Below are 19,516 nucleotides of genomic sequence, written 5' to 3'. Positions count from 1 at the left end.
CCCTCTGAAAGGCTCAGCATGCAAGGCAGGGATCTATGCTGAGAGTGGTAAATTGGCTGAAATTAGGTGGAGGTAGCTTGCATATGCGCATGAGTTTGGCCAAACTGCGGGAGGCAGTGGAAGACAGGAGTGCCTGGCGTGCTCTGGTCCATTGGGTCACGAAGAGTCGGACACGACTAAACGACTAAACAACAACAGCTTGCATATGAGTTGAGTTCTGCTTATGCAAGCCACCTCTGTCTATTTTCTCCAGAGCTCCACTCACACTACAGGCCCCTGTCCCACATCTGAGGCCTTCCTCAGGATACCCTGAACCTTGAAATGAAGATACTTATATCACCCCACACACATCCAAGGAAGCTGCAAGATCAGGACAGACAAAAGGAAGAACTTTGCACAATGTATGGTTAAAAGACAGAACTTGCTACAAGACTGAGCGACAGCTACTAGCTTGGGTGACTTCAAAAGGGGATCAGACAAATTCCTGGAGGATAATCAATGGCTACCAGTCATTATTACTATATGGTACCTGCAGGATTAGAGGCAGCATGCCTCTGGATACCATTTGCTGGTGAACATGAATGGGAAAGTGCTATGATGCTCATGTACTGCTTGTGGGCTTCCCACAGGCATCAAGCCGGCCACTGTGTGACAAGAGAGCAGGACTAGGTGGGCCTTCCGTCTGATCCAGCAGGATTCTTCTTACATTCATCTGACTGCCCACCTTCACCTGCATAGCAGGGAAGTTCAAATGCATCACATGGCTCAATGATTCAGGCTTCCTGCCGCTTAAGTGCTGGGAGAAGTGGATGTAGGCATGACAGAACCAAGTGTGCTTCAGGCTGGAGATTTGTACCATACCTCACAGGGTTGTCATGGGAATAACCAAGATAAAAACCAGATTTTAATACACTGAAATGTAGTGAAGGAGCAATGAGTAATAATGACGGGCAATTATGATCAACTTCCTGAAGCCTTCAGGTAGAGCTCTTTTATTTCTGTAGAGCCTCTTTTCAAAAGCTTGATTTTGCAAGTGAACAGTAGAAGCATTTTAACAGGCATTAGTGCTTGGATTTCATTCTCTCACAGAAAGCCCCAGGAAAAAAATGGGATCATCTGGCCGTTTGGAGAGACAGAGACACATGGTTTGGGCAGTGATGGAATCCAAGACTGACTGAAGAGGGAGAACAAGAATAATGTTCTCCTGCATGTTTGTCAAGTTGCTCAGGGGGCTAAACAAGGGCTATTACACAACAACCTCACAACAATCCAGTGAGGTTGAGCTAGCCCTGCCTTGGCCAACATGTTGCTCTCAAGATGTTTTGGACTGCAACCCATCACTCCAGCCAGCAGAGCCATGCTGTTTGGGGCTGATGGGAGTTGTAACAGGTTGGGGAAGGCTGAGATATGGTTACTGACCCATCACCACCCTGTAAGCTTTCTGGCGCAAGAAGGAATTTCAGCCCATGTCTCCCTCGTCCTACTCCACCACTGCTTATCACCCCAGACCATATTACCTTCTGTTTCATCACCAAGGGATTGCAATGAATAGAAGAGCTTCCTTACATGGAGCCTTCTTAGCCAAAGGCCCTCCAGCTACCCACCTTCCTTGACAATGACGTTAACGGAGCTCTGGCTCTGCAAGTTCCGCTCATCTTTGACAGTCAGCGTGAATTCGTACGTCCCGACCTCAAGCCCAGTGACTGTGGCGATGCTGCTGTTGGCATTTTCCAGTTTCACACCATCTGGGCCCCTGGCAAAAAGCCCCAAAAGAATCAGCATGCAGATGTCAAACTTTTGCACAGAAAAGAAGAGGAATATTCTTTGAACACTCTGCCAAGATGCTAGGCTCCCAGGTGCACTGGGCTAGGCCAAGATAATTTGTGCTGTAGGCAAAGCATTTTTTTATTCTTTCCTGTATCTTGTTGTATATTACAGGGATAGGGTACTGCTTTCTCTTCAGGGGTTTTCCTGACTAGGTTTGGAGGAGAAATTTGATTCAGTTCTCATGTAATGCCAAATCTGTCCAATTCACACTTTCCAAAACAATATGAGAACTGAAACACAGACATCCATCAAAATCCGCAGACATTCAAATTTTGCAACCTAGTTCTCAAACCAAAGAATGTTCACAAAAATGCAAATATTAGAGGACAGTATGCATAAAAATCAATATACTAGTGAAAGTAACATACAAAAATGCAAAACTGTATGCAAAAATGTGGTTTTTAAGGGGGAAATTCATGCTAAAATACTGAGGATTTAGCTTTAGTTTCATGAGGATTTTTTTAAAAAACGAAATTTCACAACTTGCTGAAGAAACGTGGGAAAACGAGCAAACTGAAATTGAGAGATTATTCCATTCCTGTTCCTGATTACAGCCCCTCTTCTCTATTCCATACAAGTGAATGGAATGAAAAAGCTTTCCCCCTATTCACTTGTATGGAATACAGGGGAAATGAGGTGTAAATAGGAAAACTAGGCGGGGGCACAATTCCTCCCCCCCCCCGCCCCAATTTGATTAGTTGGGAGCCCTTGAATTCTCCCATCCTAAGGAGGCACAGCTACTGCCGGCTGGGTTAGGCTGGCCTGGATAATAGTGGTTTTGTTTTGTTTTTTAAGATTCTACATGCACTATGCATGTTAGGGTATGATACAGCATAGTTCTGCATTATCATGTGCAAGGTCATGTGTATGCAAGAGGGAGACAGAGAAATGTACCGTGTTTTTTCCCAAAGGAAGGATGCAATCTTCTGATCATCTGAGCTCTTGCTGCCATCCAGAGTGGTGCTGTCCACAGGAAGAGTTAGTTCTTTGTCTGGACCAGCATCTGCCTTGGGAGGCTTATTGTTTTCTGAGCAAAAGATCACAAAATGAGAGAGATATGAAGGCACTCTTGAAATGAACTGGATGCTTATGTGGAAGGTGACAGACAAGCATAGTTCACATGAATATACAAAGCAGCCTTGAAGCAAGTCCATCTAGCCCAGTGTTACCTCCGCTGATTGGAAACAGCTCTGCAGGATGTCAGGCAGGGGCATTCTCCAGCTTCTACCTGAGAGCCTTTAATCACAGAGATTGGGAACTAAACCTGGGACCTGTGTTAACCTCTGAGCTACAAACCCTTCATAAACCCTCAGTAAAACAAAACCAAGGACGTTCCCACACTAGAAGGGTACCCTGGAAATGCCATGCTTTGTTCACTCATTTTCTATGAGGCATATATGAGATATTGTTATTGTCCTGTGTTTCTCCCGTACTTTTACTATCTTTTTTTCAGACTTCAGGAAATCTAATCAGTGTGTGTACCAAGATTACAAGAGCACCAAAATCTCTACAGGCATAGACTGCCTCAGTGAAATCCTTCAGGGTTGTTTTTTTTAATGGGTGTAGTTTTGACTTTGGCAATAACATATCAGGCTGGAAAACCTACTGCCATGCGTTCATACTTTGTTAAATCTTCACTATTAGCTTTTCAGTCAGTGTCATTTTAGCAGCATGTTTATTTTTTAAGCTGCACTAAAACAATCTATCCATCCACATTAATGAAAAAGAATTTTGGTACAAGATTAACTTCAAAATATTGTGATCAACATTGTTTTAGCAGTGTCCCTGCTCCAACACATTTAATTAGCATTAAGATAATTTTTAGCCTTAAAAGTACTGACACATTAAAGTACTGACACAGTAGAGCCTAAATAAGAAAGGCTTAGCAGAAAAATGAAAAGAAAAAAACCAAACCAACCACACAACATAACAACCCTGCATACTCAACTAAACAGTCCTTTGTCCATCTACATGGCTTCATCACACCAAGTAGTGTGGATGGAACATAGGGAGATGCACAGCTCACAAACTATAGGAATCCAATTACAATTGTGTTTGTAGCTTATTTATTTATTTCCTCATTTGCTTTCTAGACCGCTTTATATTTTTAAGAAAAAAAATATCAAAGCGGTTTAAGATAAAACATTATCTTAAAGATTTGAAAATAAAACATTACTAAGGGAAGTCAAACAGAAAGCTTACAACAGAAGAGCAATTATTAGGCCAGGCATGGGGAATCTCCAGGTGTTACTGAATTACAACTCCTGTCAACCCTAGCCACTGGGCATGCTTGCTGGGGCTGATGGGAGTTGCAGCTGAGGAGCAGCTGGAAGGTCAGGGGTTCCCCATACCTGGATTAGGTAGTACTAGCAACCACTTGCTTGGAAGCATCCTAACACTCTTCACACACTAAGGGCCAATGCATATGCAACAGCATTGTCAATGATTAAAAGAATGTGAGTGGGCCACAGAATTATATGCTGTCTGCCAGATTCAAACAGTGTTTAAGGAATCAGATTAAGCAGGAAATGTAGTTAAAACATGGGGCGGTGGAGATCTTAACCACAAGAGATTCCCCCCAGCTTAAAAATTGCAGTGTCTTCCATTCTGGATTAGTTTGACAATAGGTTTGTGTCTCTTCACAAAATGTGAGCTCACAGGACTCAGAAATCAGGCTGACATTTTCATAGCACCACACAAATCAAAGGGCATACAATCCAGAAAACTGCAAGACTAGCTTTCTGCTTGGTCCAGCAGAGCCTTTGACTTTTTGCTTTTTCCTGAATAGCAATTATCTGTGCTGTACAGCAAGCTGTGTTTGAAATTGAAGGGAGTGGGTGGCACTGCTATTTGGGGAAAATAGGCTTTACCAAAAAAAAGAAAAGGGAATGATCCAAAGTTACATGCTTTGGAGTACCCATTGGTCTCAATGGTTGAAATCAATGGTACCTATAAATATGTTCCTTTGTCTGGAACATGGCTTGTCTAGAAGAGCAGCTGGCTTATTTTCAGATTGTCCCAGTGTTGGACATGATTAGCTACCAGACATTTATCTAGGTTCAAGAGAAAACCAGCTGCTCTCCACCAGCCCCACACACTGGCTGCACATAAACCATATATTTAAAACACATGACTTCTCCCAAATAATCCTGGGAACTTTGTTAAGGGTTTGTTAAGGGGTCTGGAAACTATATCTCTTTGATGGGTAAACTACAGTTCTCAGGATTATTATTTTTGGGGGGAGTCATGTGCTTTAAATGTTTGTGTATGCAGCTACTATCTCTTCACCCCCCCTAACCCTGGTCCCATATATATTAATGCCAAATATGGGCTTCTCATATTTAATGGGGGGAGTTGTACACACAAAAACCCTTATTAAGCGTACCGGGTTGCACAATCACTGTGACCTCAGCAGTGGACTGGTGGCCTGCAGAATCCGTCACCGTCAGCAGGTAGGTGTAGTCACCTTCACGCATTGCAGAGAGCTGCAGAGTTGAAGTCCTCACTCCCTTGGAAACAACAAATACCAAGAATTTAAGTCCCCATTCACAAAGAAAGAAAATAAAAGGAGGCTTAAGAAATGCACCACTCATTGCAAAGTTATATAAACCAGTTTCAGGTGGAGTTTTTTAAACATTCAAGTGGTTTATACATTTTGTGAAATAAATAAAATTACTAAGAGGATACATGAGGCATGTGCTTGTGGTCTCCTATCTAGCTACTGACCAGCCCCAGATGTGGTTGATTTCCACAAGGTTGCTGTATTATGTGCCCTCCAATCATGCCTCGGAACCATCCAGTAATTTATCCACCTTGAGATGCTTGGGGTTTTTTTGGTTTTGAAAAAACAAAAGATGGGACAAGAGAGAGATGTGTAGGTCATGCAGAACCAGGGGAAAGTCAATACAGTGGTACCTCTGGATGCAAACGGGATCTTTTCCAGAGCCCCGTTCGCATCCTGAAGCGAACGAAACCCGCATCTGCGCATGCCGCGATTTGCCGCTTCTGCACATGCACGCAACGTCATTTTGAGTGTCTGTGCATGCGCGAGCGGCGAAACCCGGAAGTAACGTGCTACGTTACGTTACTTCCAGGTCACAGCGGAGTGCAACCCAAAAACTCTCAACCTGAAGCAACTTTAACCCGAGGTATGACTGTATGGGGCACAGATAGCCAACATGGCTCCCCCCCCCCGATGATGCTGAACTACAACTCCCATGAGTCCTAGTCAGCATGGCCAGTGAGAGTTGTAGCCCACCAACATCTGGAAGGCACCATGCTGGCTAAGGGAGTTTGCCCTCCCTTTTTTGTAATACTGGAGCCCTGGATCATCTAATGAAGGACTACAATCCACCATACAATCCTGTCTAAGAATTGAGCTCTTCACTGCCCCCTCAGCTATTAAGGTGCCAATATGCAAAACAGCGTTTTCTGTGGCAGCCTCTTGCCTCTGGAACTCCAGGCCAGGACACTGGCATTGCTTCTTCACTGCTTGGGTTTAGAAAAGCAGTTACAACTTTTAATCACACTTTTGTGCCCACTTTGTTTATTTATTGATTGCAATTCTCCTCTACCTTCTTCTCCAGGGAGCTGCAGGTGGTGTATGTGGTTCCTCCCCCCCCCCCCCCCGTTTAATCCCCACAACAACCCTGTGAGGTAGGTTAGGCTGAGAGGCAGTGAAGGGGCCCGGCATGATGCTGGACAAATGGGGATTTGAACCCTAGTCTCCCAGGTCTTAGTCCAACATGCAAACCACTACACCAAACTGACTCTTCATAGAATTGTAGAGTTGGAAGGGACCCCGAGGGACAACTAGTCAAACCCCCTGCAATGCAGGAATCAGGAATATTGTTTTACTGTAAGCGACTTTGAAGAGTGTGATATAAGCAAATTATACAAATGCATTTATTTATTTTTACACAGCAGATAGGGAAATCGCTGCCACAAGTTGTGGCTGCCTGGTTGGAAAAGGGAGATTAGACAAACTGACCGAGAAGAATGCTAAGAACTACTAGTCATAATGTCTACATAACACCTCCAGGATCAAAGGCAGCATGCTCCTGAATCTCAGATACTGGGGGACACAGGTGGGAGAGTGCTACTGCCCTCATGTCCTGTGTGTGGGCTTTTTGATGACTGCTGTGGGCTAGAAGGATAATACTAGAAATCCAACAGAACTTAATAAATGACACATAGAAAGAGCATGTACCCAAAGCGCATACAGTAAATTAAGCTCAGCAACAAAATTAGCTGCCAGACATGACAGAAGGGACATGCCCTCACAAAATTACTAGGTGTGCAATATTTGAACACACACGCTGTATTTTTTAAATGCTGATTAGATAAGTAATTGTTGGGTCAGAGGTGTTTACAGTGAATGAACAAATTGATTTACATGAACTTAAGACAGAGCCCCGAGATCTTACCTGCATCTCTACCACTTTCCCTTTGCTGCTGGGGCTGAGGGACCATTCATAGCTGACAATGCCGTGGTCATCTGTGCTCTGGTTCCCATAGAGGGTGATGGAGTTTTGCGGCAGAGTGATAACTTGGTTAGGGCCTGCATTCGCTACGGGTGGGTAATCCACTGCTTTGTTCACAGTCAGGCTGGCAGTGGTGGAGTTGCTGGCACCATCCGAGTCCACCACAGTGAGGCTGAAGAGGAAGGTAGGAAGAGAATTCAAAGATCAGGACAGAAAGGGAAAAACTCAAAGGGAGCCAATGGCCCGAAATGAAAGGGAAGGAAAAGTAATGGTTTAAGCTGAATATGTATAAAGTTGGGGGGGGGGGGAGACGGATGCCTGGAACAACTAGGAGGGAAACATGCAAATATGAAAATGTGATGCTATTTTAAACAAATGTACAACATGCAACTAAAGCTATATTCAAACACATCTGTATTTATAACAAGAAAATAAAGAAATCAAAATGCCAGATACACATTTACAGACTCAAAGTCTATTCACAAATAATAATGGTTTTATTGTAGATTTTTGTAATGTTTGTGTATTTTATTTTGCCATATACCTTAAAATATTATTTTATAAAGTGGTATAGAAATCACCTTTAATAAATAAACTCAAAGCTGTGTCAAACAGACCCAAAAAGTCTATTTTTAAAAATCTTGTTCTTTCACTCTTGCTGAGTTGAGAATTAATTCACCAATAGTAACCTATTTTTGACAGAGCACTGGTTCTACACATGTAAGAATAATGTACTTTTTTTCAAATACTGTATTTTTTAAAAAATGATTAGACATATCATTTTTTTGCTTTTCTGAAGAGCCTGTTTTCACGTGGAGAAATTATTCAGGCAAAAACACACATGACATAATAAAATTTCTCTACACAGGATAACTAGTGGCTGAAATTATGAATTCATTACATTGAAAAAAGCCGGTGAACTGAAAGTTATATGTGTGGTTTATATCTGAGGCAACCCATTCACATGTGCCAGGGATCAAGTGATGAGTGTAACCAGCTCTCTCTTAGGCAATGGCTAAGATCAATAAACTGCATTTTGTCTGCCTAGTGTGCTTTAGGCAAGTTCACAAAAACAAAGAATGGCTGTATCTATCCCATTATTGCTGAAGTCTGACTGTGGGAAGTATTCTGCCTCTGAAAAGTCTTCTGCCATTCACATTTAGTAGCTCCTATTTAATGAATCAACTGAACCCTTTTTTAAAAAACCATGTATGCTAATGGATATCATCACAACATCTTGTGGCAATGAGTTACACAGGCCAAGTTGTTTTCTCTGTACTTCCTTTTGTTTACCTCTAACATACTGTATCAGAAGTGGCCTTACAGTAAAGTATTAAGTGCTCCTTGGGAAAGCACTGTTAATTAGCCAACTGTGTGACGAACATTTCCAGAGTCCCTCTGTCATTTATTTCCATTTACAGATGGGGGAAAAGGGAGGTTGGAGCCACATGGCAAGGAAAAGGCTTGGAACTGAAGCAGCAATGGTAACACTAAAGACCCACATCCAGAAGCTCTCTTTATAAGGGCCATAGGTTAGTAGTAGAGCCCATGCTTTGTGTCTAGTGGGTCCCAATCAGGATGAGCATCGAGCTCTGCAGTTAAAAGGATCTCAGGTCAAAGTATGCAGTGCAGCGCTAGATGGACCAACAGTCTGACAACTTCATATGTGTATCTCTCCTGGCCTCATTACTGCTGATAAGGTCAATATGCATGAATAGCCTGTCATAATATGCTGGGGGTGTGTGGACAGGAGGGAAACACATAATTTACAGTTCAGACAATTTCATATTATATGCTAGTGGGTTCTGTAATTGCTCTCATCAAATGTCACCCATACAAGATCTGCAAGCTGGAAAAACATAAAAAAATAATAGAATGAGGCTACCCACAGTCCTGCTTGCAATTAAAACAATTTAAAAGCTGGTATTCACTGTTGAAGCCAAAATATCTGTTTAAAAGACTCTCTAAATGCATTAACAAAACTCTTTTCCTCAGGAGAGAGAGAGAGAGAGAGAGAGAGAGAGAGAGAGAGAGAGAGAGAGAGAGAGCGCTTAGCAACTGAGATAATCAAATGCACGTGCAGACTTTGCAAGTAAAAGCACAAAAATCTTTACAACCAGAATTTGGATCATTTGCTGCACAGCACACTCCCAACTTCTTCCCCTTCTAAAAACAGGCTTGTAATAGGGGCTGTGCAAGTCATTAATTATTTAAAGTCATTGGTAAAGCAACCGAGGAAACAGACCTTTAGAGGCAGAAAGAACCCAGTTCACACATAATGCTAAGCCACACTGGCTTAGCAAGGACAAGCAGGTGTGTGGATACCCAGAAGGAAACTCGCAGCTGCTTTTCCCTTCTCCAGGTCTTCCTGCTGCTGCACAACCCAGGGCTAAGCCATGGTTTGGATGAGCATTACATGCACACCTTAGCTCTTGCTTTGTCTTGCTCCCAACCAAAACACAAGCAGTAACCAAGGCTGAGCACTTGTGATTTGTTTAGAGAAGGCAAAACGCAAGCTCAGATTCACACATAACACTAAGCCAAACCACAGCTTAGTTCTGGCTAGTGTGGCAGCAGGGGGATTGGGGAGGACCAACTCAACCACAATTTACTCTCTGGGTACCCAAAAAACTTGTGTGAATGAGGATGAAGCACTTTACTGGATCCCCAATTCCCAGGGAGAGAACACAAAGCTGAGAGACACAGTTTAACCATGGAGGATACTAAAAAAGATTTTTTTGCTAGGCTTAGCAAATACAATTTCATTTTTAAACCTACTGAATATTTCAACTATGAAGCAAATGGCAGACACACACAGAATCACCCTCATTCCATAACTATAAAGCTGAGGTCGGCTACACTAAACCAAAAGAAAATTGAATTATTACAGGAGAACTCTTCTTGAGCTACCTTGAACCTTTTATAAAGGAAACTCATCTAAAGATATCCTTACCCAATATATTCATTTTCAGATGGGCCTTAGAATAATCAATTTATTCCTGAACCTTTTATCCCCGACTAAAAATCACAGTGACATATTCAATAGTTATATGCCAAATCCTATTTTTATAATGAGGGTGAAAAAAATGGTTTAGAGCTGGGGGCAAAATAAGCTCTGCTCTATGACACATGCATTCCTTCCACTATTCTCCCCCCCCCACCCTTCACATTAGCTATCTAGTCACACATAACAGTTTAAATTGGGAGATTACAATTTTATGAATATAGCAATAACCTCAACCTCCACGGTCAGGGAAACTATAAAATGTGACTAGGTAGCAAAAAGTTGTTGCTGGTTTGTTTTGTAAATTGTTAGCTGATACACTGTTTTCCTTGGCTCGCGTGAACAAAGGATTATCTAGCTGTTTAACATACCAAGGGATGATTTCATTAATTGGTTTGTGTCATCTATCTTATGCTTTAGAACTAGAAAATCCAAACCAAAGGTATGACCCCAAGTTCTTTGTCTTACCTGAACGTGTAATTTCCTGGCACCAGATTGGTCAGTTTCAGAATCGCAGTGTCTGCCGATACCTTCTCCTCCCGTAGAGGCCCCTTCAGTTCTTCCCAGTGGTAACTGACTATTTTGTCATCATCAGTACTGTCTGATTCAATGAAGACAGATAAAGCCACATTCCCAGTAAGTTCAGGAGGAATTAAAATCTATTTACAAAGTAGCTTAAGGCCATACTACCAGTATAGCAACTTTCACAAGGGACAAGAGTTAATTTTATTTTTAAACTGTCAAGCTATGCTTAATGTGCCATGTGATAAAAGAAAGAGTATTTAAAATATGAATGATAGTCCCCAGAAATGGGATTGCTGAATGAAACTAGGAATGAACACACTGGTAGAATCCATGCACCATTAATGTAAAGGTCCCAGAGTCTATCCCACATCACTTCAACAAAAAACATCTCAGGTAGAAGGGCTGAGATTCTGGGGAGCCACTATCAGTAATACAATAATAAGCCAAAGTAGGGGTGGGAAACCTCACGCTGGGGGGGCCAAACGTGGCCTTCCAAGCCTCTCTATCTGGCCCCCTCCTCTGCCACCCCCTCACTAGAGCGGCTTTGCACTCTCCTTGAGTTTGCTCTGCTAGAATGTGTCACTGAATTCTAAAACTGCTTCTTGCTGGTCTGGGGGCGGGCGGGCTAGCCAACTGTACAAAGGAAAAACACACATCTATTGCTCTGCTTATTTTTGCCTCTAGCTCTGCCCACCCTGGCATGTGGCCCCCCAGAAGGTTATCAGAAGGGAATGCAGATCTTGAGCTGAAAAACATACCCCAGCCCTGAGCTAAAGGGACCAGAAGGCTGATTCTGTGTGGAGCAGCTTTATATGTTTAAACAAGTCCAGTGAGCAGATGTTTTCCTTGTACTGAGTTGGGGCTGCCCTAGTTTAACTAATGCATTTGGCAGTGAAGACCAGTAGCTACAAATCTACATGTGCCCACAAATTGATCAACAGTCAGTGCATGATTTGAACTGATCCTAATGATACATCAGCCACATTCCGCTAGAATCCCGTTCCTTAATAGACAGTCTCACTCGGTCTCCTCCATGACTTTTATCTGAGGCCTGCAGGAATAGATTGCACTAGTTTTAGTAGGTACTTACGGCTGCCATCAATGACTGTTGAGGTAGTTGGTAGTGAGATCTCCAGGAACTGGGGTAACACAATGGCCACAGGGGGCTGATTCACTCGAGGCTCTGCGATGAAAAACAGAACTATTACAGCCACCATAGAAAGTTCCCATCCTAGTCAACTGCAGCATTGTAGCTAAGAGATGGAGCTGTGAATCAGGAAGTCCAGGGCTCAAACCTCACCTCTGCCATGAACTCACTAAATGGCCTTAAGGAAAGATGGTCTCTCCCAACCTCAGCAACTACTCCACATCTTTTCAATTTGCAACATGGGATAAGGATTATAAAACAATAAACAAGAAGCACTTTGAACACTCGCAAACAACTACATAAATTGTACATATTAAATTGTACATATTAATATATTATTGAACTTGTGGTTAAAACGGTTAAGACTAAAGGTGACTTTAGGCAAGCGAGCTCACTGAGCCTCAACTTTCCTGTTTCCAATATGGAAATAATACCACTAACTTATTTTACAGGATTATTGTAAGGATCACAGATATATAGCCGGTGAAGCGCTTTGAGTGCTTACAGGAAGTGGCACTTTCCACACGATCAATAGAAGTCACTACCTTCCTTCTATTGCTACAGTACAGAGCTCTGAGGAACCTTGGAACATATTAAGCCCTGCTAGCAGCACCTAGTGGTATTTGGAGGAATAACTATGCCAAGAATAGTAATACAGTCATACCTCAGGTTAAAGTTGCTTCAGGTTAAGCGTTTTCAGGTTGCGCTCCGCAGCAACCCAGAAGCAACAAAACGTGTTACTTCCAGGTTTCGCCGCTCAAAATGACGTCACGCGCATGCGCAGAAGCAGCAAATCGCGACCCGCAAATGCGGGTTGCGTTCGCTTTAGGATGCGAACAGGGCTCTGGAACGGATCCCGTTCGCATCCAGAGGTACCACTGTACATAGTTTGCCTTTCTTGCCACTGAGGAATCAAAACCAGCTCTCACACAACAGGAATGAGGGAGAAAAGGGGTATCTTAGTCAGCAGAGACCTGAATCTTGGTACTTTCCATTCTAGAAGTCAATCACTGGCTATTAGAAGCCATTAGGCCTACTTCCTCCCTTTTCATGGACAAAGAGGATCCAAGAGGAGATCTATGGCTGGTGAAATACAGGCTCTTTTACTTGGATGGCCATTCTCATCTTTGTTTATATGCCATTGTGACATTCTGAAGGAAACAGTGTTGGTAAAGGTATTCCTACCACTCCCTGGGAGGGGAGGGGAGCAGCAGCACCTGGCTGCTAATCCTTCCAAGGATCATCTACTATTCTACTAGATCAAATATCTCAAACCATTTCAGACACAGGACCTGCTTTTAACTCAAACATGCATTGGGAGACCCATTTTTTAATCTTTCATTTGCATGGTGGTAGTGCTCCTGTTGTGACCCACCTTGGATCAGGCCACAACCCACTAATGGGTCCCGACCTGCCAATTGAAGACTAGTGTGCTAGATCAATGGTTCTTAACGATCAAGGCCTCCTGCTATGTTTGCAGCATCTGGCTTGGGCTATGCTATCATGGCACTGTTCATCTGTTGGGAGGGGAAAGCACCCAGACTGAATTTGGTCATATCAGGTAAGCACTGATAGCAGAGGCACTGGTGAGCAACGACTTCATTGTCTGGTGGAAATTGCAAACTGGCAGGCAGAGAGGCAACCCTGGCATTAATGGGGAAATGGCCAAGTGACAAACACCAAGTTTCTAGATTTGCTGACAATACACACCCACACACCTGTTGTACCCAACGTTTCCTAGGTGAAGGATAGGAAGATGTGAATTTGGACTATAAGCCATTCAACATCCTTTAACGGGTAGGAACAACCACCCACTCCTGGCACCACCTCTAGCTATTTTAGGCACCAGGCGAAAGCATTTTTATTCACCCTGGCCCTTAGATATTAACTTTCTGCTTATATCTCAGTGGGGTGAAGTTGGATTTGTGTGTGTGAGAGAGAGAGAGAAAAAGAGAGAGATACTTGTGTATTTTAGGCTGTTTTACCCTTTTGCATCGCTCTGAGTGCTTTGTTTCATTTTTTGAAAAAGAAACAAATAAACACAATAAGTAAATAAAATGAAAATAAACATTGAGACTAAGGAGAAGGAAGCTGACTGCCACTGCTGCCACTAGGACTGGTTGTAAATAAGAAGCAGACATGGTGGCCCCGGACTGAACCAGGCAGAGGTTGGTGGGACAGTGCCACACTTGCCCTAATGGACTAGCCTCCACTGAGTCAAACATTTGTGGACTCCTGTGCACAAATATCCTGCTTTCTCAGTTCCCTGGTTTTGCAGTCTTAAGTGCACTGAAATAGAAGAAAAACTTGTATAGCCAGAGATAACAGTACTGTGGGTGGAGGGGACAGGACCAAATGGGTACATAAGGGCAAATGAACAATGCTTCTATCCTATGACCTTCCAAAAAATATTAGCTATGACCAGCCTTGGTAGTAGCAACCAAATTTGGAGCAAATTCTGGCTCACAATTTGGCCCCATTTTGGATCACAATTTGTTTTGGGAAGTGTGAATTAGTTAGGTGTGCCTAATCACAAAGCTATGCCAAGCAGGAAAGAAAATGACAGCCACTAAGAAGAGCACTCCTGATGCTGCCACCCACCATAAAACAAGGCAAAAGTTAGTGAATGGTTTTTCACATTCTGTTTCACCCAACACCTCCCTCCCACTGCAAATTTAGCCAAAATTTCTCCCTGGAGAACTTGCAGTTATTTTCATTAACACCCCCCCCAGCTGTCTACCATCTCAAGCTTTTGTGGAAATTGCTTTTTAAAACAGGAAACATATAACCTACAAGCTGTAAATGTATCTGCTAAGCATACCTGGTTTAACTGTCACATTCACCATTCCTTCTCCATGAGCATTATCACCATCTACTATCACATTGAATTCGTACAGGCCAACTGTAAGCTAGCAAAGAAAATGAACAGGGCATATTAGACATGGGCAAGGCTGTGTCTACCTGTTCCCACCCCTAAATTAGACCACCACAATGATGTTAGTACCTCACAGCAAGCAACTGACATATACTGAATTATGAGAGACATGAGCCATTGATGCCATCTGCTCAGAAGAGAATAAATCCCTTCTCTATTTGGACCCTAACATCCTGCATTACCTGGGCCTTGTGCTCAGGTGGAAGTGGGGATATTTTATTTTTTTTTGTCTACTGTGGACTCAGCAACGCAACAAAAGCAAGGAGAGGATGTGAACTCAAAGCCTCTAACAGTTTCATTGTACCTGACACCCCAGAGAACCACTCAGAGTCAGACAATATGTAGTTAGATGGGCCAATGGTCTGACAGCATAAAGCAGCTTCAGTACATATATATGTTACACACTGTAACATTTGCTTCCCCTAACCTTGCAGCACGACAGTGCAAAAGCCTGCAACTGAAATTTTAGATTTAAGAGTTGCCAAAAAGCAAGAGATTCACCTTGGATAACTTGAGAATCTGTGAGTGCTGTCCTTCCATCTCTCCACTATAGTCAGTGGGGTGTGTGATCAGCCTCCAGTCATAGGAGTAGCTAGTCCCTAAACAAACAAACAAACCAGAGGTTAGAAGAGCCCACTATCAAAAGAAACTGAATGAGAAGATCAAAGCAGCTCAGAAGCTTAAGCCATATATTGAAGATTAAAACTAATGTCACTTCAAAATACTAAATTGTGTTATATCCACATGTGGTGGTCCAGCACATATTGGGAGTGAAACTGATGCAATAGAAAGGAATACTCATATAAGCTGAGATTTGAAAAACAAAAAATGAAATCTTTTCATACTGATTATGGCCAGAATATGTCATACTAAATCTTGGGAAAGAATGTCCATACCATCACTGCAGAGTGGGAAAGTAAAATATAAGAATATCCTGCTATATGAAATCTAATTAACTGCATGAGAATTAAAGAAGGGAGACTATACACTTAAAACATCCCATCCAAAAAACCCTTGAAGTGTAAGCCATGTATCAAATACTGCAAAATAAAACGCACACTTCCACTGGCAGAGGAACAGGGGTGCGGACCACCCCCGGCACCACTATTCTGGTAGGGTGCCATTGTGGCGCCCCGCCCGGACACGCGCTGCACCCCCCCGAGCGTGTCGAGTGCCATGCCCCCAGAATGTGTGCCATGCCCCCAGGATGCGCACCATGCCCCCGACTGCTCTCCACCCCCGGTAGCAGAGCATGCAGCTTCACCACTGCACACTTCCACCAACATAACATGCTTATTTAGCGGGCTGGAAATTTTTGCTTATTCCAACTGACCATCTATATTTCTATTTGCAAGGAAATTTATTTATAAATAAAATGAAATTAACACCAAATATATATAACAGTATTTACAGAGCTCTTCCAGATGACCTGTTTATGTAGCTTTACTCCTGATTTACTTCTACAAAGATAACATGGTAGTTAGACTGTGTCTGTTGAGCATGTACTCTGATTTGTTTACAGGATAGTTATATGAAAATGACCATTCATCCTGTATTCATTCTGATTTGCTTTTGGGGAGTTTACACATCTTCCCATTAATAATTCATTCATCCCACATTTTTCAGTGTATTTTGCACTTACTTAACTGCAAAACTATTTTTAAAAGTGGATTTGTTATGCCAGGGCAACAGAGCACTTATTCCACCTTAATTGTGAAAACTTAATTTGGCATGTGCTTTAATCCCTCTCACAAAATGGTAACAGTTGGCACCCAAAATATATACAGCTGAGTCATTTCTATGCCCATCTAAGCAACCATCTCTGCTCAGGAAAGAGCCTCCCCTGGACTCTTGTAAATATTTGCACTCTCAGGGTATATCAAAAGCTGTTCAAAGCGGAATTCAGTGTGTGGAGGCTGTGTACACACAACTGGCTCAGAACTGGCCAGTGTATCTTGGAGTTAGCCCAGATGAACTTCTTCCTGCCATGCAGGCTTTACCTATTGATTACCAGGCTTTACCTGTTGATTAACTGAGCGTTTCCAGCTTCATCACCTATCTTGAGCTGTCATTAAAAGAGCATACATCTCTTCCAGCAAAACTAACAAGGTGGCAAACTCAGGTTTGCTACCACATACTATGTGCCATAGCCCCCTGGGTTCTACCTTTAGGTGGTGGAGGCAAGACGTATGCATTCAGCTCCACTTCATTCTTTGGCAGTGTCACTTCAACACTGTCTCCAGCAGAAACTGCCAGTTTCTTAATAACTGTAAGAGAGAGAGAATTAAAAATTAAAAGACAAGGCCATTTCACATGTTACATTTTCCATTCATATACCCAGATGCTTGTGGAAGAAGTATTGGCTCTGTTTGGATGTGATGGTAACTCATGGTTGAACTTTGCATGCAGGCCAGCCCTTCATTTCCTCCTTGCAACAGCCATTTTGTTGTACAAAAAGGATATGACATTGTCACTTCAAAAAGAAGGGGAAAGCATGAGAGAGTAGAACACGTTGAGAAGTATGTATTCATTTTAAAAAGCACAGAGATGCAGCAAGGCATGACTGTAAGGAGGAGATCAAAAGCATCCACTTTCCATTCTGAACTAACCAGAGCGTCTCATTATGCCCAGTGCTTTTTTCTTAAAAAAAAAAAAAAAGGTTAGGGGTACTCTCATTTTCCTACTCATATTGAAATACTGCCCCTCAATGAAGCCAAACTTAGATTCACAAAATGTTTAGGGGCATGTATCCCCCGCTTCCCCCCAGAAAAAAAGCACTGATTATGTCTAAACCGGTTTGTTTAAAGTATGGCTTGATCCTGATATGTTTGAACAAACTAGAGTCCTCCACCCCAACCCATTTGGATACAATGAGAAACTCTGGTTTGTTTTAAACCAGAAGTGAAAGCTTCCAATCTTCCCTCACCCACACTAAGTTTAAGGGTTGCTGCTGCTGCTGCTTGTTGTGCATGCCATGCTAACCAATAGTTTTAAACCTGTTACATCCAAAAGGGGCCATTGTGTGAATGAGTCATATGCTACTCAATTAACTACAGCAGTTTTCAATATTCTGGAGCCTGGAATACGGAAATGCATGTTTTTGATGAGAAGCAAGCTGTGCGTAATAACCCCGGGCACAGAAATTGCTTGCAGAAATCATCCCACGTCTCACAATCAAAGTGCACCACAAGCCCTTAGTTGCAAAGCTTTAGAAATAACAAGCTACAAATTATTGAACTATAACATCCCATCCTTTAAACTTAGATGCCATTTGAGATTTTAAACTGAAAGTGAATACAAACCAACAGAATCATACAGAAATTAAACTCTTTGCTATCTTTCTGGAAAATTCAACATGCACTTTGTGCTCTGTACTGAAGGGAGATGTCAGCCAGGTGCAGTAGAGATGAGAAGAGCTGAATCAGATATGTTTCAGGAGACAATTTAGCTGCTCTTTCTCAAACTGAGAGGGACAAGAGCCTCTATTTATTCAACTGTAAGCTTAGCCTTTTGCAAACATAGCAAGAATTTGCACTATTCTGAGCTGGAAACAGAGAAGCATTTTAAGGTCCAAGTAAGTATGCAGATCCCATAAAATTTAACTCTCTGGTACTTGTTGTACCTTTGCATATGGGGTGGTATCACTGAAACTGATCTTTATGCTTTGTTTCAATTTTAAAAGCACTCCAGTTCTTCTCAAACAGACCAGCCCTTCATTGCCCCCTTGCAACAAACATACAACAAAAATGAAATGGCACTTCAGCTTCAGAATAAGGGAGGGGGATATGGAACAGTAGAACACCTTCAGAAGTATCTATTTAAAAAACAGAGAGGGGAGAAGAACATATATGACCATAGACCATATATAGAGTTAGAACACTAGTCCTGCAAACTCAGTATTGCCCAAACTAGTGCTAGGGATTCTGTGGCCCTTCAGACGTTGGACTGCAGCTCCCATCAGTCCTGCCAGCATGACCAATAACAGGTGTGCAACAACATCTGGAGGGCCACCAGTTCCCCACCACTGGTCTACACTGCATGACAGTGACTCTCTAGCGTTCAGACAAAAGCTTTTTCCCCAGTCCTACCTGGAGATACAAGGGGTGGAACCTGGAGCCTTCTGTATACAAAGCATGAGCCCTTCCCGCGAAATACATTTGGAGAAGAGGCCAAGACTGAGAGTTGCAAAATAACCTCACCTCAACCACAAACCCACTAGGTGACTTTAAGCAAGCCACACAGTCACACACACTCCACCTGAGGAGAAGAGGACTGGCCTCCTTTACAGGACTGTTACAAAGGTTCATGAGATAAATGAGTGTGAAGTTCTTTGAATACTTGAAATGTGTTATATAAACGCTAATTATTATAATGATGAGCACAGTTGAGTGGTACCAGCAGCCACCATTTTCTTTTCTTTTCTTTCTTTTTTAAAAGAGCTTTGTTTTGTTTGCTGCTGATTGACAGAAACTGGGTGCAAAAGAGAACCAGGCACAGCACAGGTGTGCGGAAGGGAGAAATCTGAAATTGATGCTTCTGGGGGCTTAGCCATCAGCTGTTGGTATGAAAGTCCCAGCCAGGCTGCCAGACAAGGA

The 19,516-nt window shown here is 42.6% G+C and overlaps 1 protein-coding gene and 1 long non-coding RNA gene across 4 annotated transcripts in view; one reads left to right on the top strand and one right to left on the bottom strand.

Moving 5' to 3' along the window:
• Positions 1–19,516, bottom strand: part of KIAA0319L (KIAA0319 like) — a 58,448-nt gene that overhangs the window by 13,342 nt on the left and 25,590 nt on the right. For both annotated transcript variants that reach the window (XM_083625444.1, XM_083625445.1), the window contains exons 5-13: positions 17,087–17,188; positions 15,423–15,520; positions 14,808–14,895; positions 11,930–12,022; positions 10,783–10,915; positions 7,254–7,482; positions 5,213–5,336; positions 2,722–2,854; positions 1,605–1,753 (exon numbers count right to left, since the gene is read on the bottom strand). In XM_083625444.1, coding sequence (XP_083481570.1) covers positions 1,605–1,753; positions 2,722–2,854; positions 5,213–5,336; positions 7,254–7,482; positions 10,783–10,915; positions 11,930–12,022; positions 14,808–14,895; positions 15,423–15,520; positions 17,087–17,188 — 1,149 coding nt within the window. The remainder of the gene's footprint in view (positions 1–1,604; positions 1,754–2,721; positions 2,855–5,212; positions 5,337–7,253; positions 7,483–10,782; positions 10,916–11,929; positions 12,023–14,807; positions 14,896–15,422; positions 15,521–17,086; positions 17,189–19,516) is intronic.
• Positions 1–19,516, top strand: part of LOC310767979 — a 65,090-nt gene that overhangs the window by 28,398 nt on the left and 17,176 nt on the right. The window lies entirely within an intron of this gene.

The sequence above is a fragment of the Podarcis filfolensis genome (genome assembly GCF_964270895.1).
Source record: "Podarcis filfolensis genome assembly, chromosome: 8".
Taxonomy (NCBI): Eukaryota; Metazoa; Chordata; class Lepidosauria; order Squamata; family Lacertidae; genus Podarcis; species Podarcis filfolensis.
This window is presented reverse-complemented; position numbering and strand designations above follow the sequence as displayed.